This window comes from Neomonachus schauinslandi, chromosome 8 (assembly GCF_002201575.2).
Source record: "Neomonachus schauinslandi chromosome 8, ASM220157v2, whole genome shotgun sequence".
Lineage (NCBI taxonomy): Eukaryota > Metazoa > Chordata > Mammalia > Carnivora > Phocidae > Neomonachus > Neomonachus schauinslandi.
Window position 1 is genome coordinate 50,947,440 of NC_058410.1, and position 27,045 is coordinate 50,974,484.

The 27,045-nt window shown below is 38.1% G+C and overlaps 2 protein-coding genes across 2 annotated transcripts in view; one reads left to right on the top strand and one right to left on the bottom strand.

The window, feature by feature from the left end:
- The window catches only part of CDC40 (cell division cycle 40), a 53,116-nt gene extending 48,560 nt beyond the window's left edge, over positions 1–4,556 (bottom strand). Inside the window, exon 1 of the mRNA XM_021693128.1 lies at positions 4,368–4,556. Within this exon, the coding sequence (XP_021548803.1) occupies positions 4,368–4,556 (189 nt within the window). The remainder of the gene's footprint in view (positions 1–4,367) is intronic.
- Positions 4,557–5,345: 789 nt separating this feature from the next.
- The window catches only part of WASF1 (WASP family member 1), a 66,579-nt gene continuing 44,879 nt past the window's right edge, over positions 5,346–27,045 (top strand). Inside the window, exon 1 of the mRNA XM_021693130.1 lies at positions 5,346–5,568. The gene's annotated coding sequence lies outside the window, so the exon portion shown is untranslated. The remainder of the gene's footprint in view (positions 5,569–27,045) is intronic.

Here is a 27,045-nt window from a genome sequence, read left to right on the forward strand (position 1 = left end):
AAAATGGGGTGAGGGGAAAAGCCGTACCAAAAGATCGAGCCATATTATGAAAAATGTTCACACCATACACAAAAATTAATTCCATGTGGATTTATGACTTAAATGTAAAAAGCAAAAATTTAGTGCTTTCAAAAAACAAAATGGGAGAATATTCTTATGACTTTGGGATACGAAAGGATCTCTCAAACAAGAAACAGGAGCCACAATTCATAAAAGACTAATTTGATAAGACTAGACAAGTAAACAACTCTTTATCATGACAGTGAAGAGAGTGAGAAGACAAGCCACAAACTGGAAAAGATATTTGCAGCACATGTGACTGACGCTGGATATCACCTAGAATATACAAAGATCTACAAATCAGAAGGAAGATAACCCAATAGTCACTTCAAAAAGAAAAAAAAAATCAAATCACCAATAACATATATGAAAAGATGTTCAATCTCAGTGTTCAGGGAAATGGATTAAAAACACTGCGTAAGTTTATACTCTTGTCAAATGCTTGCTATTTGTCACAATATAATTAGTCAAATACAGATGAACGTATTTGCATGCTTCATATCTCTCCCTTGGTCATTTCTCTATTGTAAATTTCCTATGTGTAAGGTTTTGAGGTTTTGTTTGTTTGTTTGTTTTGCATATAAGCACGTGCTGGTTCACAAACTAGTGATAATTAATGTGCCTGACTCTCTCATCATAGAACCTTCATCAACCGGGGGGGGGGGGGGGGGGGGGGGGGGGGTGTAGCTCCAGCTCTGGGCTCTTCTTCTAATGGACCTTTGGTACCTTATGCAACCTGTCTTCCTGGATTGTCTTACTTACAACTTGAGGTGATTGAACAAAGTGAGTTCTAGAGACATTCCCTTGCCCCAACCCAATCAATGTACATGCTTTTTCAAGCCTTTCTTTTTCACTTACTCTTTCGTTCATTCTTTCACCAGATATTATTTCCCTCAATCTTGTATACCAGGCATAGGAGACATGAAAATAAACAGACACAACCATCTCTGGTCCCCAGGGTCTCCCGCTAGTTCAGGGCAAAGAAAAAGTTAACAAGTCACGGCAATGCAGCAGCTGCCACAACTGAGGGACAAAGGAGGGCTGCCTGGACAGACGGACGAGGAAACATGTGCACTGGGACAGAAGGACAGTAGGATTTTTGGGGGGTGGGGCAGCATGAGGAACAAGGAAAGGGATTTCCAGGCAGAGAGACGAGTATGGCCAAAAATCTTGAGAGCAAAAAAAGAAAGTAAGGCTTTTGGGGCTTTGTAGAGAGTTCAGCACGGGAGAGTGGCGAGCTCATGTTATACAAAGAAGTCAGAAATTATTCAGTAGTAACACAGTGTCTTTGGGCAGGGAAGTGATATAACACTGGACTTCAGAAAGATCACTCTGGGTGCACTGTGAAGGAAAGAATGGGATATGCAAGTAGGAAACAGGAAAGGAAGAAGTAGAAAGACTAGTTAGAAGGTTATTATAACAGTCTTGCAGAGAATTAAGAATCTGAAATAAAATATTTGATAAATACCATTGTATCACGATGACAGAACCCAACACCCAAAAGCAGGGGTTGAAAGAGAAACAGAAAACAAGAATGGCTCCTGGGAGAAGTAACGCAGACATGAAGTAAGGCTGTATCAGTGCAAATGGAGAGGAAAAATTAATTTGAGAGAAATTAATGAAGCAGAAATGTTAGAACCAGCTGAACAACTAGCTTCAGGGGCTGAGGAAGAAGGAAAAGAAGACCCTTCTATTTTGGCTTGGTCTAATAAGTGGGTTGTGGGATCATTAACCAAAATGGGAAAAACAGGTGAGGGAGACCTTGCGGGGGCGGGGGGGGGGGGGTGTTAATTTTTTAGCACATTGCATTGGAGGTACCTGAGACCCCTCCAGAGAGAGAAATTTGGTAGTCCTGGAGCTAGCAAGGAGTTTAGAGTTGGAAATAGTAAAGATAGTGTGTCTGACAGTGTTGTAAGTGCTTAATGTGCTTTACGAACAAGTCTATCCACGAGATGGGTCCTAGTGTCATCTCCACTTTACAGATGAGAAAAACCTTGGGCACAGAACACTTAAGTAACTCATCCCAGGGGCGCCTGGATGGTTCAGTTGGTTAAAGGTCTGCCTTCGGCTCAGGTCACGGTCTCAGGGTCCTGGGATCGAGCCCCATGTCAGGCTCCCTGCTCAGCGGGGAGCCTGCTTCTCCCTCTCCTCCCCACCTGTGCTCTCTGTCACTCTCTCTCAAATAATAATTAAAATCTTAAAGAAAAGGCGCCTGGGTGGCTCAGTTGGTTAACCGACTGCCTTCGGCTCAGGTCATGATCCTGGAGTCCCCGGATCGAGTCCCACATCAGGCTCCCTGCTCAGCAGGGGGTCTGCTTCTCCCTCTGACCCTCCTCCCTCTCGTGCTCTCTGTCTCTCATTCTCTCTCTCTCAAATAAATAAAAATCTTTAAAAAAAAAAGATCTTAAAGAAAAAAAGTAACTCATCCAAGGTGACCATTTGGGTGAGTGCGGGAGCAGTATGTGAATCCTGACAGTCTTGATTCCAGAGCCTGTGTGAACTACTTCATAGTGTTCACCTGTGAGGCATCAGAAGCACAGACTGAAGTTGAAGGCATGAGAGAATATGAGAGGTGAAAGGGGGACTAAGGAAACATACAAATGAGCACAGCAGAGCAGGGTTTCGGAAGACTGAGGATGGCCCTATGGAAGCCATAGGGAGAGAAATTTTCAAGAAACAAGACCTATTTAATAGTGTCACTTGATGCAGATATTCAAGTCAGATGGCAGAACCTGACACGTTCTCAACATTTCTTAGGGAGAGTAAGTTTCCTAAGAGGCTAGGGCTAGGTTGCACTTGGTTGAGGAGAAAATGAGATGAAGTGAGAGCTCTGAAAGCTAAGCTGTGCAAAGAATGACAACTCAGGAGGTTGCTGGAGTGAAACAAATTTGGGGAGTTTGTTTTGTTATAAAGATAGGAGAATCCTAAGCATTCTTTCATACCATTCTATTAATAAAAAGTAAAATTCATAAAAACTTGCAGAAGACTTAGAGTTATAACACTAGACTTGGGAACACCTTTTTTTTTGGTTTGATTTTTTTTATACTGAAGTATAATTCGCATACAATGTTATATTAGTTTCAGGTGTACAACATACTGATTTGACAATTCTACAAGAAACATCTTACGTACAAAGTAATTTTTGCACACTGCCTCCCATCACCACATCTTGCGCTTCTGATCACCCCCATTAGGCTCTACTGGGCCTATACTACCAATTGGTGGATGCTTTTCTCTGTTTCTAGACACACCAACCTTTCCTCAGATCTTCAAACACACCTAGGCTCTTTGTCTCTCAAAGCTTGCTGTCTCCTTTGGAAACTCTCCCCTTATCTAGCACATGGCTGGCTTCTCCTCCTTCTTCAAAGCTGCTTTTTCAGAAAAGACTTCCCTGACCAATCTATGGAAGTCATAATCCTATCTTACTCTCTATCATGGAGTAAGTACTCCTTCACAGTACTCAATCCAATCTGTAACCACTTTATTTGCTCACATTTTATTGGCTTCCTCTTCCACTAGCATGTATGCAAAGATGTCTAGCTTGTTGGCCTCTGTGTCTTCAGCCCCTAGAATAGTTCCTGGCAAATAACATGTCTTCAGTAAATATTTGTTAAATGATCCACACAACCCAATTTCTTCCTCTATCACCTTCCTCAACTGGGATCAAGCACACCGTTTCTTAAGCCCAAGGCCTTTTCTCACTGTACTGACATATATAATCACAAGGGTTAAACTAACATTTATTGTACTTTTATTAGACACTAAGCTCTTTGCTATAAGCTACATTTGTATCATTTCACTTACGTTTTACATAACTCTCTCATATAGATACGTACTTCTAAAATTATCTCCATTGTACAGGCGATGACACAGTGGAGGTTGTATAACTTACCCAGGTTCACAGAAGTGGTGGAGCCGGGATCAGAATCTAGTTCTGACTTCAGAAACAAAACCAAGCCGGGCCATTACTCACTTCAAGTGAGGATACATGCTCTAGTTTGGGAAGTTCTGATTTAAACCTGCTCTACCCAGGCCACATCCTAATCACAGTAAGTTCAAATTTCACGACCCCCCCCCCCTTCCCACTTTGCTGGCGGGAGGTGAGAGCGGGGAGCAGTGGAGAGCTGTCCTGAACATCCAAGTCTCGGCTTCTCCCGAGGCAGATGCATGTAGAAGAAGAGATCCGAGCGTTAGCAACTTATATCTCAGCACTGAGGAAGAGGTAACCCGGGGCCTAACAAGAGACTGCCGGATTTTGGAGCAGAAGCAGACAAGTCCCGCACTGCATCAGTGGCCAAAGAGCTTACCTTAACTGCCACCTCCGGAGCCGAGTCCACCGCCACTGCCACAGAGGGCTTGGTCGAAGCTGATTTCGTCAAGTGCATGAGGGAGTCGGCGGCTGGCAGGGAACACCGTCCGCCCTCACTGTCCGAGTCCGATTCGGACCCTGAACCGGAACCGTAGGACGCAGCCAGAGCTGCAATTGCAGCCGACATGACGGCAACAGATCCTCTGCGGAGACCAGGCCCGGGCGGAAGAAGCAGCTTCCAGGTCCTGACAGATGACCATAACACACATTATTTACTTCCTTTGCTAAGAATTCACTTACGAAACTTTAAGTTGTACACTAATTAGCATTTGAATATATATAAGAGAACTGAGAATATGAAAACATTTATCCAGGGAAATAGAGAGAATTATATAATACCTTATAGCTTTCAGGACCTAGGTGGCTAGATTAAAGACTACGAGTTCCGAAATACCTTGAGGCCGCGAGGTCCTACACTCCCGGCGTGCAGCGCGGCGGGAATTGGGAGAGGCACAATGGGAAGTGTAGTTTGGAGCGAGGGGCGGGGCGAAGTGGGCAGGCCTCTCTTTGACTCCTCCCCTGAATGGATGGTTCATTCAATTGGCTATCATCTTCCCTCACTCCCAGGCCAAGCACTGTTCTCTCCGTCCCCTTCCCCCAAATTGAGGATTGGGCAATACCATACAGCCTCAGGAAATGGGGGGGAAAGCCGTATTCATTCCCTCTGTTGGGTGAGTGGGTGGAGGCTGAGTTTTCCACCACGGCTGCACCTGGCATGGGAATTGAAGAGGAAAGTGAGAATCTAAATTGGAAGACCCTGAGTGGTGGAGAATAGCTCCTGTTGGGAAGGATGGGAGAATAGGCGGCGAGGGCCAGCGGTCCCCCCTGCTTCAGGCGCGGATCCCCGCGCCCGGTTGTGGAGCGTCGCGCGCGGGGAGGGGGCGGGCGGGGGGCGGCGGCGGCGGCGGTTCTCGGTGTTGTTCGCTCGCGCGTCGAGCACACGGTGGGTCCGGCGACCGGCGGGCGCCGCAGGCGGCGTTCCCAGTAGCCCGGTGCCTCGGCCGCTGCCCCGAGCGGATTCCACGCCGGAGACTGTCGCTCCTGGAGGCTCTAGGTGGAGTCCCGGGAGCTGAGGGGCACCGGCGGCCGCCACCGAAGCATGAAGACGGGGTAAGGCAAGAGCCCCCCATGATTTCACGGTGAGCGCGAGTCTCTCAGGAATTGTTTTTTGGTGGGGACAGGGTGCTGGGAGAGGAACTCTTTCTCACTGGCCAGAACGGAGAGAGGTGTGTGTGGCGCTCTTGCCCGGCAAAGGTGACGGGGATGGGCGCGCCTCCCCCGCGACGGCCCCCACCCCCATTCGCGGGTTTCCGGAGCTCCGGCCGCCCACCCGCCAGCCCGGCTGGGTGCCGAGGGAGACAGCCGCCGGCCGGCGCGCCTGAGTCTCGGTTGCAGGGACCGCCCGAGGCTGCTGTAGGTGGGGAGACGGCTGGTCTCACCTGGGGTGCCACCGCCTGAGCGCCCCTGCCCTGGCCGGCACCCCCTTTCCTCCTCGCTCTGGGGGCGGCTGCAGCACCGGGTGGCAGAGAAGCCCCCGCTTGCGCTACGTGCGGGAGGCTCTGTAAAGCCGGCTAGTGCGTTTGCGTGTTTGCGCCGCGCGTCTTTATATTACAGACATAAAGGTAAAGCGAGTGCGGGGATCCCTTTCTTCCCCGGAAGAGGGGGCGAAGCGGGGAGGTCGCCTCGGATGCCTGGTAATGGGGGAGTGCCTCGGGCAGAGTTAGGGAGCCGCTTACTCAGCTCCGCTGTCGGCAGGACTCGCCCATTGTGCCACCCAGATAATTATTCAACTATGCAGCATCCATTGCACCTTTCCCATTTTTCTTTTCCCCTTGCTACAGCATGCCCCCTAGCTTCGGTACTCTGACGCCTTCTCTTGCATGCACTTGCGGGTGATGAACTGGAATAATGATGAAAAGAAAGCACATCTGACCTGAACATTCACAACCTGTCTTATAGCTGATTAATTAACTAATCCCCAGCTAGACTAGATACTTTAATATGACTCAGTCTGATCCTGTCCCTTTCTTTATAAGGTGTGCTTTGGCTTATAATTTAATTTTTTCTTTGGTGTTAGATTCACGCATTAGTTAAGTCTTATTTTTTGTGCGGTAATTGATTTATTGGTTATTCAACGCATCTAATGTTCTTAAATTTAATATGGGTGATAGGTAACTTTCATCTTTCTAACTGTTGATAGTACTATCTCATAATTATAAATGCAGTCTGTCTTTGAACTCTCAGGAACAGTTTTTCCCGTATGCTCTAGGTTTCTGTTAGCAAAGTATTCTTTTTTTATGGTGAATATTTGAATAAAGCACTTGATATAAAATTTCTCAAGTTTTGAGTAAAAAGTTTTGTATTTCGTTATTTTTCGGTAATAATTTATTGCTGACCATAGCCTTCAGTTGAAAGAAAGGAAGCATTTAATATTTAAGGTGGGGTTTCAACTGCCATAATGAGCATTCGCTAATTTCTCTTAAATTTTATTTTTCAGTCAGTTCTTTGCAATATCATGTATTTAATTACTTGTAGAATTTTTTTTTCTCATTTTTTCTAACTTCTCTCTCCAAGGATGGGCAGGCTCCAGTTTTGCATGATCTACCTGAAAGATGGAATATTTTTTTGAAAACGGAAGAAACAGCTGTTGGTTACTTGATTATTATGTTAAAAACTGTTTACCTCTTGTTATCTAAAAATAAATGATTCACTGCCAAAAATAAGTGTTTCTTTTTTTTTTTTTTGTAATCCTCCCCTTCTGGCTTTTCTCATTTAAGCTTGTTGCCATAACCCTTTTGATAAAACAGAATTGCCAATAGGCATTGCAGAGGCAGTTGTTTTAAGGTACAGTAATTGTTTTATGGCATTTGGAAGTGGCGCACATAAAATATAACTTGATGGTGTAGGATCAGTTGCTTGGTTAGGAAATGACCTTGCAATTTACAAAATGGACACCTCTGTGCCTTGGTTTCCTTATATGTAAATGGAGATAATATCCATTTATGTCACTGAGTGGTATGCATAAATTCAATAAAGATGTTTTCATAATGCTTTTAAAGAAAATTTATATATTTTAGCTGATGGATGATGAAAATATTTCAGGGTAAAATACAAGGAAAAAAATGTTATTAGGATAGTCCCTGGCATGTTAGAATGGCTGATTTACATTGAATTTTGCTTTGGAGATATATGGTTATAAATTGAAAAATGTTTCTCATCTATCAAGAGTTTTTAATAATTACAAATTTAATAGGTACTGTAGTAAATACCTATATGTAGATATAACTGTAGATATAGTTCATATTGATGAAAAAAGTTACATGACTTGGTAATAAACAAGTAGAATCTTGAATTAAGTTTGTAAAAAAAAAAAAATTTCCAGGAAACATTAAGGCTTTTTCATTGAAAAATTTACAGATGACGTGATCCAAAATGCATAGTTGGGATCATTTATAAGGTATGATATGAAGTTTTGTTTATTATTCAAGTTTGTAAATAATTGCATACTCATATATAATGTATTAATGTTGTATAATACTATATTTAATTATACATTTTTCTTCATTTTCAGAATAGGTTAAGGTATCCATTTCCGAGTGTTTGGTTTTCATTATCACAGAGATGGTAATAATAGCTTTTGATCTCCTTATTGGAGTATTATTAGCTCAGTTAATTTTTATAGCAAAAGCTACTAATAAAATATATTATTAGAACTTTTGCCAAAGCCATATTTTTGGTTACTTTGTAGGGAAACTTCATATAGATGATGAGTTTATTTAAATGTCTTTAAAATTACTATTGTATAGTTTCTTTTTTTGAGAATGAATTTGATTACATTTTTAATGTTTTTGCAAATGACCAACTTAAAATTCAGCTGTCATTATCACTTGGGTAAATACAGGTAATTAAAGGTTTTTCTAAGGTCCTTGAGGACAGAAACTAACCTGAATCTTACTGTCATAAATCCAAAATTGCCAGCATAGTGTTTAGCAAATAGTAGGGGCTCATTTTTGTTGTTGGTAGACAAATAAAATGAATGAGTGAAGAATATCCATTGATTTAATGGACTGAATAGAAATTTTTAAAAATAGATTTATCAAATTTTAATTCATGAGACATAGCTTTATTTCAAGAGAAAAGAAAATGTTTTGGAGGTTCTTTGAAGTTTATTTACCTGTTCAGATAGAATCCCTTTACCGACACATTTTTTGGAAGATTACTAAATATCTATATACTGTAATGTGGATTGTGAACCTTTCATTCTTAAAATGATTAATTTTCTTCTTATAGGTCACTTCATGAAAATATACATTAAAGTTTTTTTTTTGTTTTTCCTAAATTAGTAAGTATAGAAATGTTTCGGGTTTTTTTTTTTTTTTTTTTTGCTTACTTCAGTTTTCTAGTGAAATATTATTAAAAAGATGTATGTAAATTATATCCTGTGCAAAATGTGCCTGAATACCAAGTTTTAAAAATAAATGACCCCTGAGGTAGAGCTTTTTATAAAGTGAAGAATCTTGTATTTTTAATTTATCACATTCAGTTTATAATTTTGATTCATTGTGTATTACTGGTTCCTAATTTAGCATGAGATATGTATTTTAAAATTTGTAAAATGGTTTAGAACTTGGAACTTCCTCAAAAACAATATTCTTGGTGGTTAGATTTGCAGGCAGCCCACCAAATTTAACCCTTAATGTACCTAAATTATAAGATTTATAATACTAGAGAATTATATTAATAATAATTAGGGTAAATATTATATTGAAAATACCTACACTGTATACAACAGTTTTTCTTTCAGAAAATACATTCAGAATTTTCTTTGAAATTCTAAGAATGCATTTCTCTTGTGTTAGACATGACAACATCATTAGGAACTTGTTCTCTAATATCCACTGGATATGAAGAGGAGGATCTTCCTCAGTTCGGTGAGCCTTACATTGTATAGGGCAAGAGGTGAGAGAAAGAGAAATTGGAAGGAGCTAGGGTCTTCTATGTGACATTTGACAAGTCATTTTACTTTTCAGGGTCTTTGGTTTTCTCGATTGTAAAATGAGAAGGTTGAAGTAGATAATCTCTGATGTTCCTTTCAGTTACAAATAAAATTCAAAAGCTCAGTGTAGCCACTTTTTTCTGAGAGTTCATTTTTCCTTTCTAATGTTGCTGCTTCTGTACCTCCTCTCAGGGAATTCCTTCTCTCTGGATCTACCTTTGAAATGATTATAGTCTTAATCTTTTTCTCACATGCCTGTTCTTGGAAGCAAGACATCTTAGGGTTTTTAAAGGAGTTTTTTGTAATGTTTGTTGTTTGTCTGCTTTTATTTTTATTCTTTTTTATTTTTTAACTCCTAGTACCACCAAGAAACTGAGTTAAGATGATTTGCTTTGTTTTCTTCTTTTGAGTTTTTTACTGACAGCCTTTAAATAAAGCCAAGGTAAATTTTATTTATACCTTGGAGAAATTTTATACCTTTATATCCAGTGACTCCAGAGAAATTTTTTTTATAAGGAAAAATATTGGAACCAAGGTTTTGGAATGGGTTTATGAAGGTAAAGTGATGGAATATGGCTTGGGAATAGGGTTGTCACGTACTGTATGGGATATCCTGCATTTTTACTTGTTAAATCTGGCAGTCTTACATTGGGTGCTCTGGAACTTTGGGCATGGCAGGAGGATGGCTGTGGTGGGGTTGGAGGCAGAGTGAGAAAGTGAGTTATGGATTCCTTGAGGACAGAAACAGTTTTGTTGTTGTTTTGGTTGGTTGTTTTGTTTTGCTTCATTTTTGTGTTTCTAGAACTTGTTCTGTAAGTTAAATGGATATTTGAGATATTTGAGAATAACAAGGTAAGTAATTCTCTTAGGTGGAAAGATCAGGATTCTGTGAGAAAAGGTGTCATGAAACACAGCTATGTTGGTCATACACATTGGAGTATTTTGTAGATTTTTAATTAACTTCTTATTTGGAGGTTAATAATACTCAAAAAATAATAGGTAACATGTTTTCCTAAGTAGATAAAAAATTACATGCTTGCTATATATACAAGTCGCTGTGTAGCTACCATTGTATTTATTATTTTATTTAATTGGTATCATAGTCCTATTAGAATTTAATGGAAAAAGAGGGTTAACTGAAATAAATAAGTTGTTTATTCTGCTCAGCAGAAGCACAGGTTCTCTGGGAACCACTTTCTCTTCCCTTTCCTCAGTAAGTTACTGTGGAGCAACCATTTTAATAACTTGATAACAGTAATTCTGCCTGCCTGCTACACTTCCCCTCATCTATAATTGGTCAGTCTAGTGGTGGTTATCACTTGTCATATGCTAAACCAATTATTCATTCAGCACATAATTACTGAGGGCCAGCTGGGTGCTAGAAGTATACAATGGAGAGCAAAACAGAGGTCTCAATTCTCTTGTTTTTGTTTTTGTTTTTTTTTTAAAGATTTTTTATTTATTGATTTGACAGAGAGAGAGAGCTAGAGAGGGAACACAAGCAGGGGGAGTGGGAGAGGGAGAAGCAGGCTCCCCGCCGAGCAGGGAACCCGATGCGGGGCTCGATCCCAGGACCCTGGGATCATGACCTGAGCCAAAGGCAGACGCTTAACGACTGAGCCACCCAGGTGCCCTCTCTTGGAGTTAACAGTATAGTAAGAAAGTCAGATACTGAACAAATACACATATCTGTAATTAGGAATTGTAGTGAATGCTATAAAGGAGAAGAACAGGGAACCTAATTTACCTTGGGAGTCAGGGAGGGTTCTTTGAGGAAAAATTAGTGGAAGTTAGCTATGTGAAAAAGGAAGAGAATGCAAAGAATACATGTTCAACAATTTTGAGGTGGGAAAGAGCTTGGTAGATTCTACTAAAAACTAAGAAAAGGCCAAAGTAGATAAAACTCAACTATGTAGTTAGCAAGAGGGATTGTGGCTTAATGTAACAAGGTTGTTAAATGTAAACAGGGGCCAGACATGTAAGGCCCACATAGGTCTTGTTTCAACTAGGGTTGTGGATTGTAAGTATATTGGGAAAGCCATGAAAGGTTTTAATCAGGTTAACAACTGGGTCAGATCTGTCTTTTAAAAAGATCACTCTGGGAGATCAGTCACAATTCTGCCCATTTCTGTAGTTTATAGCAGTTCTATACACCTGCACTAACCTGGAGGACACTCAGAGCTTTTCCTGAATTCTAAGTGCCTAGAGGTTTGAATAATTTGTTTTTTGCTCTAGTGATTGAAACTGTAAGATATAAAATCCAGAAACTGTTAATGGTGTTGTTTCTTGTCATGTGAACTAGATAAACATGGGCATCTGGAAGAAAGAACAAGAGAAGCAGATACAGGGGGCGCCTGGGTGGCTCAGTCTGTTAAGCAATTGCCTTCAGCTCAGGTCATGATCCCAGGGTCCTGGGATCGAGCCCCGCATCGGGCTCCCCGCTCGATGGGGAGAAGCCTGCTTCTCCCTCTCCCACTCCCCCTGCTTGTGTTCCTGCTCTCGCTATCTCTCTCTGTCAAATAAATAAATAAAATCTTAAAAAAAAAGAGAGAGAGAAGCAGATACACAGTCTTAGCTGTAGTCACCTGTCTTTGTCCATGGTCCTGAGATTGGGTTCCAAGAGACACCCAAGTGTTTTTTTTTTTTTTTTTTAAAGATTTTTTTATTTATTTACTTGAGAGAGAGAGAATGAGAGAGAGCACATGAGAGAGGGGAGGGTCAGAAGGAGAAGCAGACTCCCTGCCGAGCAGGAAGCCCGATGCGGGACTCGATCCAGGGACTCCAGGATCATGACCTGAGCCGAAGGCAGTCGCTTAACCAACTGAGCCACCCAGGCGCCCCAGAGACACCCAAGTGTTAATACTATTGCTGCTACTAATTTTTATGATAAGTTGTCCTTTTTTTTTTTTCCCATAAACTAGTTGGAATTATATTTCTTGTACTTGGCAGCCAACCAACCAAGTCCTGTCATAGATTAATTTGTATAAGGTCACATGGCTAATAAAAATGGTAGAGGTAAAATTTGAACACAGATTTTAAAATCCCATTTTTTTTTCCTGCAACCCTGTGCTGATAAAGTACCACTTCTTAAACTAATGGTTCTAATGGAATTCTAAGGAGGTGGAGGTTGGGTGCAGTTGACCCCTATTAGGTGATGATGGCAGCAATGCTTTATTTTGGGTATGTTTGACGATGGTATAGCTTTCTGCCATTCTTTCCTCTTGAGTAACAGTTACTCAGGTCTACTCTAATAAGTTAATGTTTCTATACTGACGAACTCATTTGAAAAGAAAAAGCTTGCATGTCAGGGCACAGATTAATTTATTTGATTTCTCTACCAAAAATATGAAGTCTGTTATTTTTTACATTATGCTACAAAAGTAAGCTTTTTGTTTTCCACTCTTTAATAAGACTCTTTATCTTATATGTGTTATATATTTTTTGGGCAGGGATAAGTTTTGTAACATACATGTGCTAGAGATGATGTTAGAAAATTGTGGAAAGGTTAAAGAATAAAGGAACAAGAGAAGCATTTATATTTTAGCTGAGGATGAAGACTAGCACTTACTTATTCTAAAAACTAAAATAAAAGCTTTGTGATATATCATAATACATGGCTAAAAATTTACCAATTTTGTTGATATTTTCAAAGAATCATTTGGTTTCATTTGTTTCCTCTGTTGATTTCCTGTTTTCAATTTGGTTGATTTCTTTGCTTCTTCTGCTTGCTTTTTCTATAGTTTCTTAAGATGGAACCTGAGATTATTGATTTTAGATCTTTCTTTCCTACTGTATGCATTCAGTGCTGTTAATTTCCTTCTAAGCACTACTTTTGATGGATTCCACACATTTTGATAAGTGGTATTTTCATTTTCACTTACTTCAAAATGTTTTAAAATTTCTCTTGAGACTTCTTTGACCCATGTGTTATTTAGAAGTGTGGCGTTTAATCTCCAAATATTTTGGGATTTTCTAACTTATCTTTCTGCTGTTGCTTTCTATTTTAATTCCATTGTGGTCTGAGAGCATACATTGTATGATGTCTATTCTTTTAAATTTTGGAAGGTGTGGAGCGCCTGGGTGGCTCAGATGGTTAAGTGTCTGCCATCGGCTCAGGTCATGATCCCAGGGTCCTGGGATTGAGCCTCGCATCCGTTGAGCTCCCTGCTCAATTGGGAGCCTGCTTCTCCTTCTTCCTCTGCCATTCCCTCCACTTGTGCTCTCTGGCTCTATCTCTCTGTCAAATAAATAAATAAATAAAATCTTAAAAAAAATTTTTTTTGGAAGGTGTGTTTTATGGCCCAGAATGTTGTCTGGGTGAATGGTCTATATGAACTTGAGAAGAATGTGGTTTCTGCTCTTGTTGGGTGAAGTACTATATAAATGTCAATTAGATCCAGTTGATTGATGATGATGTTCAGTTCAACCCTATCCTTACTAATTTTCTGTCTGTTGGATCTGTCAGTTACTTAGAGAGGGGTGTTGAAGTTTCTATAATAGTGAATTCATCCATTTCTCCTTGCAGTTCTATCAGATTTTGCCTCACATATTTTGGTGCTCTGTTGTTATGTGTATATACATTAAGGATTGTTATGAAATTGTCTTTTAATTGGTGTATTTGAACCATTTACATTTAAAGTGGTTATTGATATAGTTGGATTAATATCAGTCATATTTGTAACTTTTCATTAAGTTCTTCATTTCTTTTTTTTTTTTTCCTCTTTTTGAGCCTTCTCTGGCTTTAATTCGCATTTTATATGGTTCCATTTTCTCTCCTCTCTTAGAGTACCAATTATACTTGTTTTTAAAATATTTGTTAATGGTTGTCCTAGAGGTTGCCCACTTAACATAAATAACACAATGCCGCTTCACAGGTATTGCAGGTTTCTTATAATGGAGAATTCCCAGTTTCTCTCTCCCATCCCTTAGAACATTACTGCCATTCATTTTGCTTATCTGTATGCTATAATCACCCGGAACTTGGTGATCACTTTGAACAAACAATTATCTGTTAGATTCAGGAATTAAAAAAATATATATTTTATCTTCCCTTCATTTCTTCATTCAGTGTAGCTAGTGTAGCTCTTTCTTTATGTAGATTGGAGAGTTTCTAACCTATGTCATTTTGCTTTTCTCTAGAGAACTTTTTTCTTGCAAGGCAGGTCTACTGGTGACAAATTCAGTTTTTATTTGGCTGAGAAAGTATTTCTTTTCATTTTTGAAGGATAATTTCTCTAATGACAAATTCTAGGTTGGTGGTTTTTTCTTTCAACACTTGAAATATTTCACTCAACCCTCTTATTTGCATGGTTACGGACAAGAAGTCCAACATAATTCTCATCATTGTTCCTATATAGGTAAAGTGTTTTGTTTTTTTTTCCTGACATCTTTCAGTGTTTTTCTCTTTGTTTTTAGTTTTCTGCAGTTTGAGTGTTATATGCTTAGGTATGGATATTTTGGTATTTGTCTTTGCTTGATATTTTCTGACCTTCATGGATTTATGGTTTGGCTTCTGTCATTAATTTTGGAAAATTGTCAGGCATTATTCAAACATTTCTTCTACTCTTTTCTGGTATTCTTATGTATACGTTACACCTTCTTTAATGGTCCCACAGTTCTTGGTATTCTGTTTTGTTTTGTTTTTTTTTTTCATTCTCTTTTTCTCTTTGCATTTTAGTTTAGGAAGTTTCTGTTGATCCTTCTTTGAGCTCATTGATTCTTCCCTCAGCTGTGTCCAGCTTAGATGATCCTATCAAAGACATTCTTCATTTTTGGTACAGTTTTTTTTTTTTCTAATGTTCCTTTTTGATTGGTTCATAGAGTTTTCATCTTTCTGTTTATATTTCACCTCTTTTTGCATGTTGTCCACTTTTTCCATTAGAGCCCTTAGCATGGTAATCATAGTTATTGTAAATTCCCAGTCTGATCATTTCAAAATCTCCTTTATCCAAATTTGGTTCTGATGCTTGCTTTGTCATTTCTGAGTATGCTTTTGTTTCCTTTTAGCATGCCTTATAAATTTTTGTTGAGAGCCAGACATGATACATAGGATAATAATAGAAACTGAAGAAGGTAGGTCTTTTGTACGAGGTTTTATATTTCTCTAACTAGGAATTAGGTTGTGTTTACTGTTTGCTGTAGCTGTAGCTGTAGGTGTCAGAGGTTTCAATTTCCTCTAGTGTTGTTGTTATTGTTTCCCTTCTTATCTTCTGGTTTCCCTAGAAATACCTTCTTAAATATTAGTCTGAGCCTTATAGTTTTGTTTTTTGTTTTTTGGGGTTTTTTTTTTTAGCTATAATCCTGTTACTATATAGGAGCCCTGTTAATGTGGTGGTAAGGTGTGGGAAGTAGGGAAGTAGTCTATGATCCTATGTGAATTTTTTTAAGATTTTATTTTTAAGTAATCTCTACACCCAACGTGGGGCTCAAATTTACAGCCCCAAGATCAAGAGTCACATACTCTTTGGACCGAGCCAGCCAGGCACCCCTATAGTCCTATGTTTAGATATCAATCTCTTACTTGGCCTGTGCCCCTGGACCTCCACAAGTGCTTCTCAGCTTCTCTTGCCCCGACTATGGGTATGTCAGTAAGGCAAAAGTGGGCAGGAATTGGGTAGTTTTCATTTCTCCAAGTTGGATGAGGCTCTGATGAAGTCTTTTCCTTTGCTAGATAGGCTTTTCTTGTGGAGAATTCTATGGACTTGTTTCAAAATGTTATTTTTTTCCTTACCCCAGCCAAGCAGAGGAGATCTTTCTTTGATTCTCACTGTGAGAAACTTGTGGGGCATAAAACCTTGGAAAGTGTTACCAGCCCCCTCAGACTAGACCCCCAGGAGTTTTAAACTCTCAAACTAGTCCACAATCAGCCTCCAGCAACTTGTTCAATTTACCATTTAAGTGTTTATATCAATTCCTGACTTCTTTGCCTTCCACTTTGGTTAGCTTATCTATATTCTCTGTATTTAACATTCTTTCTAGTTTCTTGGATGAGTGTCCTCTGGCCTCAGTATCCCAAGGATCTAGGAAAAGTCCATTATTTTTCAGGTTGTTCAGCTTTTATTTTGTTGAGAGAGAAGAGTGATGACATCCAAGTTTTTTACATGTTGGAGTGGAACCTGAAAGTAACCATATATTAAAAAAAAAAAATGTGTAGTATTCCACCGTACGGATATACCAAAATTTATTTCATTTGTTCCCCACTGTTAGATGTTTAGATTGCTTCCTTTCTTTTATATGGCAAGCCATGCTCTAATAAACTCTCCTTGAATAAACTGCAGTTTTGATTTTAATGGCTATTTTTCAGTTATATATATCTCCTGTAATTACCCAGAGATTAGGGAATTGGCATCCTTAAACCAGAAGACTGGGTTTAATTCTTAGTACTTTCCCACTTATTAGGTAATCTTGGACCATTTTACTTCTGATCAGTTTCCTCATTTGTAAAATGTGAATGATAACCACCACCTGGAAGAGCTGTTGTAAGGATTAAAGATACATTAGAAGGGGAGCCTGGGTGGCTCAGTTGGTTAAGCGATTGCCTTCGGCTCAGGTCATGATCCTGGAGTCCTGGGATCGAGTCCCACATTGGGCTTCCTGCTCGGCGGGGAGTCTGCTTCTCCCTCTGACCCTCCCCCCCTCATGCTCTCTCTCTCATTCTCTCTCTCTCAAATAAATAAATAAAATCTTTTTAAAAAAAAGATACATTAGAAGGTATTTGTAAACTGTAAAACACTATGTAAAAGGTAACTTAGGTATATTGTGATATAAACTCTGAGGCTTAATAATAATCAAGCACCTTGGTAATTAACTAGCTTGAGATCAGGCTGCCTAGGACAGTGTTTTGAAAGTAAATATTATGATTTATTGATAATTCTGAGAAAGGGGGCACAGTTGATCCTGAGGGAGATAGCTAAGTAACAAGTACACCTCAAAAACTTGATGGAATAATATGTTGATAGGAGTTTATAGTGAATATTGTTTAACATATGATAGAATACATTAGGTTTTATGAAGATAACTAAGAAAAATAAGCAAAGCTGTTTTTATATAGTTCTGCAACTGGGCAGGCATTCAATATATTTCTGAAACACTTGATAAGATAGTATTCAGATACTTTACTTATTTCAATATTATTCTCCAAATAATATTGTAATTTTTAAGATAGCATAGTTTTTAGTGACTTGACACTCAGAAGTGTGATCCGTGGACCAGTAGTGTCAGCATCATATGAGAACTTGTTAGAAATGCAGAATATTAGGCCTACTCCATATCTGCTAAATCAGAACGTACTGAGTCAGTTTAACAAGATCCCTGGGTGATTGGTGTATACTTTAATGTTTCAGAATCTCTGGCTTACTATGCATAAATCTTGCAATAGAGAAAGACTGTTGTCAAGGTTTTTAACTATATAGTATCTCTGAATAGCTTATGGCTTAAAGAGAGATGTGCATCCTGGGTTAAGTGTAACTTTACCAGTATTGACAAAATGGTGCTAAACAGAAAGATGCACTAATCTATTTTTAATTTTTAAATTCTTATACACTTGGGACTCCTGGGTGGCTCCGTTGGTTAAGTGTCTGCCTTCAGTTCGGGTCAGGATCTCAGGGTCATGAGATCACCCTGCAGGGGGCTCCCTGCTCAGCGGGGAGTCTACTTCTCCCTCTGCCCCTTCTCCCCCCCCCCACCATGTTCTCTCTCTCTCTCTCTCAAATGAATAAATCTTTAAAATAAAATAAAATAAAATCTTATACACTTAACAAAGATGAGGATAGGCTATTGCAAATCTAATGATCTATAGGTCAATATTGAAATTTAAAAAAAAAAAGAAAATTTGGTTAATTTTTAAACTTGTAAAATGTGGTAATGGTTCCTTCATCTGACTTCCCTGAGAATTGAGAGATTCCACTTACATGTCTTTTCTAAAAATTATATCTTCTCCCTTTAAAAGTAAAATTTGTTTTTAATTACTTTTTATGGGAACAGTTCTGAAAGTATTATACAGTTCTCTATTTCCTTAAAAAAAAAGTATATGGAATGTAATATAACTTTGTCTTAGTGATAAAGATTCCCTGTCATCTACTGAAGCCTTATATGTATAGATGCTCTGGGTTAAACTGATTAATTGACTCATTTATGAAAACCTATTGTTATTGTAGTTTGTTGTAATACAAAGATGTTGGTTATTAGAGGATATAGGATTATGTATCATATAATAAGTTATCCTACATTGCTGGCCTACATTATTGTGTTTGATGCTTTGAACTTCCTTTTAAAAAAAAAAGATTTTATTTATTTGAAGGAAGAGAATGAATGGGGGCGGGCAGCAGAGGGAGAGGGAGAAGCAGACTCCCCTCTGAGCACGGGATTCCACATGGGGCTCAATCCAGGACCCTGGGATCATGACCTGAGCTGAAGTCAGACGCTTAACTGACTGAGCCACCTGGGTGCTCCTGAACTTTCTTAATATTTCTCTGTCAATGTTACATGCCTGTTTCTAATAGCTTCCCTGTCTGAATTGTCACTTCTGATCTCCTGCATTCTAGGAAACCAAATGAGATTATATATCATTGGAGGGTCTTGGCCGCTCAGTTAATTAATGAATTAATTAATATTTATTGAGCAGCTGTTAGGTGCCAGATTCTGCTAAGTGCTGAGTATTCAGGAGGGAACAAAACAAAATCCTTGCTCATGTGGGGCTTACATTCTAGTGGGGGAGATAGGCAATAAACAAGTACCAATATGGTATAATGATAGGTGGCAATAAGTGCTATGAGGAAAAATAAAGCAGGGCATAGATATAGAAAGTAATAGGAGGAGCCACTACTTTAAATAGGGTTGTTAGGGAGAGTGAGGGGAGCAGAGACCTGAATGAAGTAAAGTGAGATGTAATAGTTTTTAAACGAAGAGTACAAAAATTTAGTGCATAGACAGGGCCTTCCTCTTTGCCTATAATCCTCAGGTGTTTACTTAAGGTATACATTTTAAGTATTTTTTTTTTTTAAGATTTTATTTATTTGAGAGAGAATGAGAGACAGAGAGCATGAGAGGGAGGAGGGTCAGAGGGAGAAGCAGACCCCCTGCCGAGCAGGGAGCCCGATGCGGGACTCGATCCTGGGACTCCAGGATCATGACCTGAGCCGAAGGCAGTCGCTTAACTAACTGAGCCACCCAGGCGCCCCATTTTAAGTATTTCTGCAGTTTTGATTTTGTTGTATAACATGGGAACCAAAAGTATAGTTACCATCACCATCTAAAAATGTTTATGCTAACTTCTGGGATGAAAGGCAGGCTGAAAGATGAAGTTTAGATGATAAAATGTTGGAACTTTTAGAACTTCAAAAGGTTTAAAAGAACCATTATAATACAGTAATCTAAATTAGAATTGCTGTAGAGAATGTAGGACATAGATTGATTTAAAATAACACTAAGAAACGTGTGCTGTAAGCAGTCGCCTGGAGAAACAGAATGGCTTCCTGCTCCAGACTGTACTGCTGTACTTGGCTATACTGCTCCAGACTTCATAGTGACACCAGTAATAACAGTAGTACCATCTTTTTGAGCTCTTATTATATGCTAGGCACTGTGATAGACATACGTGATAATATAATCCTCAACCTGTGCAGGGTGGAGTTCTCATTTTTATGAGGTACAAACTAAGCTTTGAGCATAGGCTGCTGCAGAATCTTTCAGTGCTAGCCAAAATTTAATTGCCCATTCTCATAATGCTTATACCTGACTTAAGCTTTCTCTAGATGTAGGGGAAAAATGGAATTATTTTGATTTATTTGTTAGGTAGCAAAACTGGAGGTATGTGTTGGAGATTAGTTCCAGAGTTCAAGCCATGCCCAGAGTAAAATATTGTACCAAATTAGTGTACCATCAAAGGAATTAAATGAAAATGACTATATCATATTCCTTTGATGAGCCTGTAGTTATTTTTGCCAGTAATTCACACACAATCAGAAGATTAGCAAATTGATTAGTAAGGAATCTGGTACTTTGCTTCAATTTACAGGTGAGCTCAAATTCTAAGTGATTTGGTGCTGTTACCAGAAATAGAGAAGTCCAAACAATGAGTACATTTTCTTTTTGGGGAGTCATGGAAAATGAATTTGAATTTGGATGTGTTGAATTTGGGTTAATGAGACATTTTTGTGTTGTTGTCTGGCAGACTGATAGCACAGGATTAAATATTTATAGGGATGTTGAGGTTGTTTGTATAAGTAATTTTGAGGTGATAGTGCAAGATTTGAAAATAGATGGATTTATGAAGAAGAGAGTGTAGAGGAATGGGGTGTAACAAAACTTTTGACTCCTAACTTAATATTTACAAGTTAAGAATTAAAAGGAGAACCAGAAAAGGGATGCTGAAGGTGTGGTCAGAAAGGATATAATATGCTGCATTCTGGTATGGCTGTTCTTTTGCGACCAGGAGGTAAGGTCTTGTGGTCTGGGGCTCTTTTCCTTTGAAGAGGCATCTGAAATGCTAGTGAGGTAGGAGGGGAAGCAAAGCCAAAAGGATGTTGATGGTTTTGAAAATAGAGGAGGGTGAAAGGATTACAAAGACTGTGTAAGGACAAAAATTTTATGATGAGAAGTTGAAGGGGTAGGATAAAATAAGGAACATTTCAGAAATGGAGATCTTTGAGGTAGAACTGTATAAGAATGTGTACATAAGATACTTCATATAGTTAGTAGATGGGAAGGTGCTAACTCCTCAGTGCTCAGGTCTGGAAGTACTGACAGTGGAGCCCTCAAGAGAAGTGCAGTACGCTTTGAAAAGCCTTGCTCTAATCTACATACTTCTAACACTTGATTTGGGGTTGGCAAGCACTACATGCCATGTCATCTGAAGTGGAGATCTTGGAGGGAGGAAAGGAGTCATGGACTACTAGCAAGTGCTCACTTATAAGTGCATTCTCCTTGCTTGCAAAAATAAATCTTTTTCATTGTGATAAATGCAGCCAACATCCATGCACCTATATCTTAGTCGATCCGTGTTAATATCATAAAAATCCTTATTTTCATTGTCAGTCTAGTCATGGAAGTAAATGAAATAAAGCATGTCTCTTTACCGATTTGTCTATAAAGGTCTTGGTTTCATTCATTAGCATTAAAAAGAAAATGTAAATTTCTTTTGTTGTAATGTTATACTAAATACAGAAAGATGACATTAATGACCTGCCATCAGTTGAACATGAATTTTAATATATATTACTTGTAGTGGGGATGGATTTATGATTCCCCAACTAATTTTAAATTCATTAAATTCACTCATTAAAAGTCTTACTGTTATGTGAGAGGTCATGTTAGGATCAGAAACTGCTGGTTAAAACAGTATTTACTGTAATATCCTTGTGGAGTCTTTTGTAGGGTAAAATGAGATGGTTGTTGTAAAAGAGCTTTTGAAGCAAGTCTATATTAATATAGAATGTTACTATTACGTTATAGGCCCACAGGACTAGGACTGTAGATAAGGCCATCATTGACATTTTTATGAAATATTTAGTGTGGTATTTAAATATTTCTAATTTAATAAATGACTAGACTAAATACTAAGTTATTTGTTTTGGTACTCATTAATTTAACTTTACTTTTAACTTTAAAGTAACTCCCTATATCAGTCATATTGAAGTTAAAGATGGTGATAACTTATTGAAAATTAAGTCACCTTTTTTACTTAATATTTTTGTTTCTATTTGAATCTGGTTTTATTTGCAGCTGCGTCCCCAAATAATGGCAGATTTATCTATAGTTGATTCTATTTGAGGATGACAATAAAACATATAAATTCTTCAAGTTAAATATAGATGTATCTCACTTTAAGAAAATTTAATATGAACTCACTAATGGAGTGAGTGTAAATAAAAATAAGGAAAATAGGTCCAAGGACTAAGTCCTGCCTGAAGTACTCTAAGATTTAGACGTACAGAAGATGAGAAGGTGCTAGAGGCAAGCCAGGAACTTGAGGTCTCCTGAAAGCAGGATTTAAAAATCGTTTTCAAGGAGTGAACACCTGTGTCAGATGTAGTTAAGAGGTTGAGTGAGAAGAGGCCTGAGAATTAGATAGAGAGATAACTGATAGTGGTGAGATGGTTTGGTACAATACTGGGAATGAAAGCCTGCATGGGACAGATTTAAGTAAGAAAGAGGAGAGAATCCAAGAACTCATTCAAGGAATATTCCCATAAAGGAGTGCAGAGAAATGGGAGAGGGGTTAAAATTGCTGGAGGGAGAAGTGGGCCCAAGAGAGGTATGTTTTTGTGTTTTATCTTTTTTTAAGAAGGATGAAATTATAGCATGTCTCTATGCTGATGGCAGTGATCCAGTAGAGGGAAAAACAGTGATGCAGAAGAAGGAGTGGATAATTAATCCCTACTGCTTAAATAGGATTTGGGAACTGGTCTGGAATTTTGCCACCATGTGAAATAGATTCTGTGGAAAAATACTTGACTTTGACATAGGCAAATTACAAATTTCTAGTAATCCAACTCATCTTCTATTTTATAGTTGTGTATTATTTTTAGTGATGGGATGGGAATTATTAAAGTTGTACATTTAAACCAGTTTTCCATGGTAATTACTGTATTTATTTTCAAATCAATAGGACTGTTGTTTGTGGACAGAGGATAGCAAAGCTCACCGATCTACCTGAACCTGTCTGAATTTGCACTGTTTTAATCTGTTAGTCTTTAAGATTTTTTGCTTGTGTATTTCCAGAAAAATTTTTGAGAAACAATATCCTCTCACACATTGAAGTTGATGTCTAATATTACTATTGTAAGTTTAAATCATCTATTTTTTGTTTATAGGTAATAGAAAATAAGCATTTTATAGTGTGATATGAGTATTGACTATAATGGAATAGTTAATGAATGCTATTTGATGAAATGGATTTTTGATAGCTTTATTGAAATATCATTGACATACAATAACACAATTGGATAAGTTTTGACTTACGGATGCTTTCTTGAAACCATCATCACAAGATAATGAATCCCCCCAAATTTCCTAGTCTTCCTTTATATTTTCTGCATCCTACCTCTCCCTACACCTTCCACCAACCTCACCAACCTCACCAACCTCACCAGTCCCAACTCCCACCCTAGGCCACCGCTAATCTACTTTCTGTCACTCTAGGTCAGCTTGCATTTTCTAGAACTTTATATGAATGGAATCATATAGTATATACTCTTTTGTTTGGCTCCTTTCACTCAACATAATGATTTTAAAATTCACCCAAGTTGTTTCATCCATAATTAGTTCATTTTATTACTGAATGGTATTTTATTGTATGAACACTATTCCAGTGGATACAATTTGTTATTCATTCATCTGTTGATGGACATTTGGGTTGTTTTCAGGTTTTGGCTATTACAAATACAGCTGCTGTGACCATTCATGTAAAAGTCACTGTTTGGACATATGCTTTCATTTCTCCTGAGTTAAATATGTAGAAGTGGAATGGCTGGGTTGTATAGTAGACATTTTTTATCTTTATAAGAAAGTCCCAAGGTGTTTTTCAAAGTGATTGTGCCATTTTATATATTTTTTTTTAAAGATTTTATTTATGTATTTGAGAGAAAGAGCAAGCAAGCATGAGTCAGGGAGAGGGGCAGAGGCACAGGGAGAAACAGACTCTGCTGATCGCAGAGCCCAGTGCAGGCAGATCCCAGGACCCTGAGATCATGACCTGAGCCATAGTCAAGAGGCTTAACCAACTGAGCCCCCCAGGTGCCCCAACTGTGCCATTTTATATTTCTACAAGAAACTTACGAGTTCATTTGCTCTACATCCTTACCATTCTGATTTTAGCCATTTTAATAGGTTTGTAGTGGTATCTTATTATGGCTTAAATTTGCATTTCCCTAATGACTAATGATTTGATCATTTTTTTCATATGCCCTTTGTATATTTTTTTTGTAAAGTATCTGTTCAAATCTTTGGTTATTTATTTATTGGGTTATTTGTTTTCTAGTTGAATTTCCAGAGTTTTTTATTCTGGATGCATGTGATTTGCGAGTATTTTCTCTTAACCTGTAGATTTTTCATTCTCTTAACAGTATCTTTCAAAGAGCAGAAGTTCTTAATTTTGATGGATTCTAGTTTACTGGTGTTTCATTTAATAGATTGTACTTTTGGTGTTATACGTAGGAAATCTTTACCTAACCCAAGGTCACAAAGATTTTGGTTTTTTTTTGTTTTTAAAGATTTTATTTATTTATTTGAGACAGAGAGAATGAGAGAGAGAGAGCACATCAGAGGGGGGGAGGGTCAGAGGGAGAAGCAGGCTCCCTGCTGAGCAGGGAGCCCGATGCGGGACTCGATCCCGGGACTCCAGGATCATGACCTGAGCCGAAGGCAGTTGCTTAACCAACTGAGCCACCCAGGTGCCCAAGATTTTGTTTTTTTTTGTAAGAAGTTATATCACTGAATATTCTACATTTAGGTCTATGACCCATTTGTACATGGTGTGAGGTAAAGATCAGTTTTTTTTTATGTGAAAAATTAATTGACCATATACATGTGGGATTATTTTTATAATAAGTATTGAATTCCACTAGTATAAATCCTTTACTAGTATTTTACTTTTTCAATGGGCTAAGTTATTTATTTCTTCTTGAGTGAGCTTTAGTTGTGTCTTTCAAGGAATTTGTTCATTTCACTGAAGATGTTGAATTTATTAGGATAGGTTGTTTATAATATTCCCTAACTATTCTTTTTAAAAAATTTTTAAGTAATCTCAATTTACACCCAATGTAGGGCTTGAACTCATGACCCTGATGAGATCAAGAGTTGCATGTTCTTCCGACTGAGCCAGTCAGACGCCCTCCCTAACTATTCTTTAATATCTATAGAATTTATAGATAGGAGTGTGTTATCACACTACTCATTCTGGATATTGGCAATTTGTATCTTTTTTTTTTTCTTCCCTGATCAGTCTGGTTAATGGTTTATCAGTTTTACTGATGTTCTCAAAGAACCAGCTTGTGGTTTCGTATTTTTTTTTCTTCCATTATTTTTCCGCCTTCTGCTCAGGTCATGATCCTGGGGTCCTGGGATGGAGCCCCACCTCAGGCTCCCTCTCTCTCTGCCCCTCCCACCCACTTGTGCTCTTTCTCGCGCACTCTCTCTCAAATAAATAAATAAAAAATATAAAAAATTCAATTAGGTTAAGTTGGTTGATGGTGTTCTTGAACCTCTATATTCTTATTTTCTGTCTACATGTTCTATCAATTATTGAAAGAGATGCTGAAATTTCTGATTATAGCTGTGCACTTTATTTTTCCTTGAAGTTCTATTTTTGCTGTACTTTAAAGCTATTTTTATTATTTTTTAAAGATTTTATTTATTTGAGAGTGAGGGAGCAAGGGGGAGGAGCAGAGGGAGAAAGATAAGCAGACTCCACACTGAATGCAGAACTCGGCCTGATCCCACCATCCTGAGACCATGAGGGGTGCCAAAACCGAGTCGGATGCTCAACCGACTGAGCCACCAGGTGCCCCCAAAGCTATTTATTATAAGTTGCATAAACATTTTAGATTTTTGTGTCTTTTTGATGAATTGATTATTATTAAGAATGATCCTCTCTATCTCTAGGAATACTCTTTGACTTTTTGTCTGATATTAATAGTCGCTCCAACTTTTTATTCATTAGCATTAGCATGATATGTCGTCTTCCATTCTTTTACTTTTAACCTATCTCTGTCTTCATATTTAAAGCAGATTTCTTGTAGGCAACATATGGATGGGCCTTGCTTTTTTTTAATCCATTCTGACAATCTCTACCTTTTTATTGGCATGTTCAGATCATTTATGGTTAATATGATTATTGATATGATAGAGTTTAAATCTATCATGATATTTTGCTGTTTATTTTCTTGCTGTCCTGACTGTTCATCAATCCTATTTATCTCGTTTGTCTTTTTTTAGATTGAGTATAGTGTTTTGTTTTTTTTAACTGATTCCTTACTGATTCCATTTTGTCTCCTTTGTTGGCTTAATAGTTATAACTCCTTATGATATTTTAGTGTTTGTTTTATAGTTTATAGTATACATTTTTAACTTATCATAGTTTATTGTCAGGTGGAATGGTGAGTTTTTCACAAATTAATTTATCCAGCTTTCAGATTAACATTGTCATTTTGGGCTCATATTCCTTTAAATTTTGAAGTCATACCCACCTGATTCAAATCCTAGCCATGCTACTTACTCACTGTAGGATTACTTACACTTTCTATGCCTTAATCTTCTCATCTATAAAGTGGAGTTCAACTCTTCCATACTCTTTTGTGAGATAGAAAGCATTTAGAATAGCATCTGACATGCAGCACTATATTGGTAGCTACTTTTATTAAAAATGATGTTGATGAAAATGTCTTATGAATTTTAGTTATCTTATTCTACTTCTCAACCACCCTACTTAAGATACTTATGACTTCTTTAGATTAGTCACTGGTCTGCTATTCTCCTTTTTCCAGTTTGAATCAATCCTGCCAAGTTAATCTTTCTCCAGTGTAACACCAATCATATCATGTCATTTCTCTGTTCAAACTATTTCTACCTAATTACTTACTTTCTCCAGGATTAAGGACAAACTCTTCATCCTGACAAGCAACAT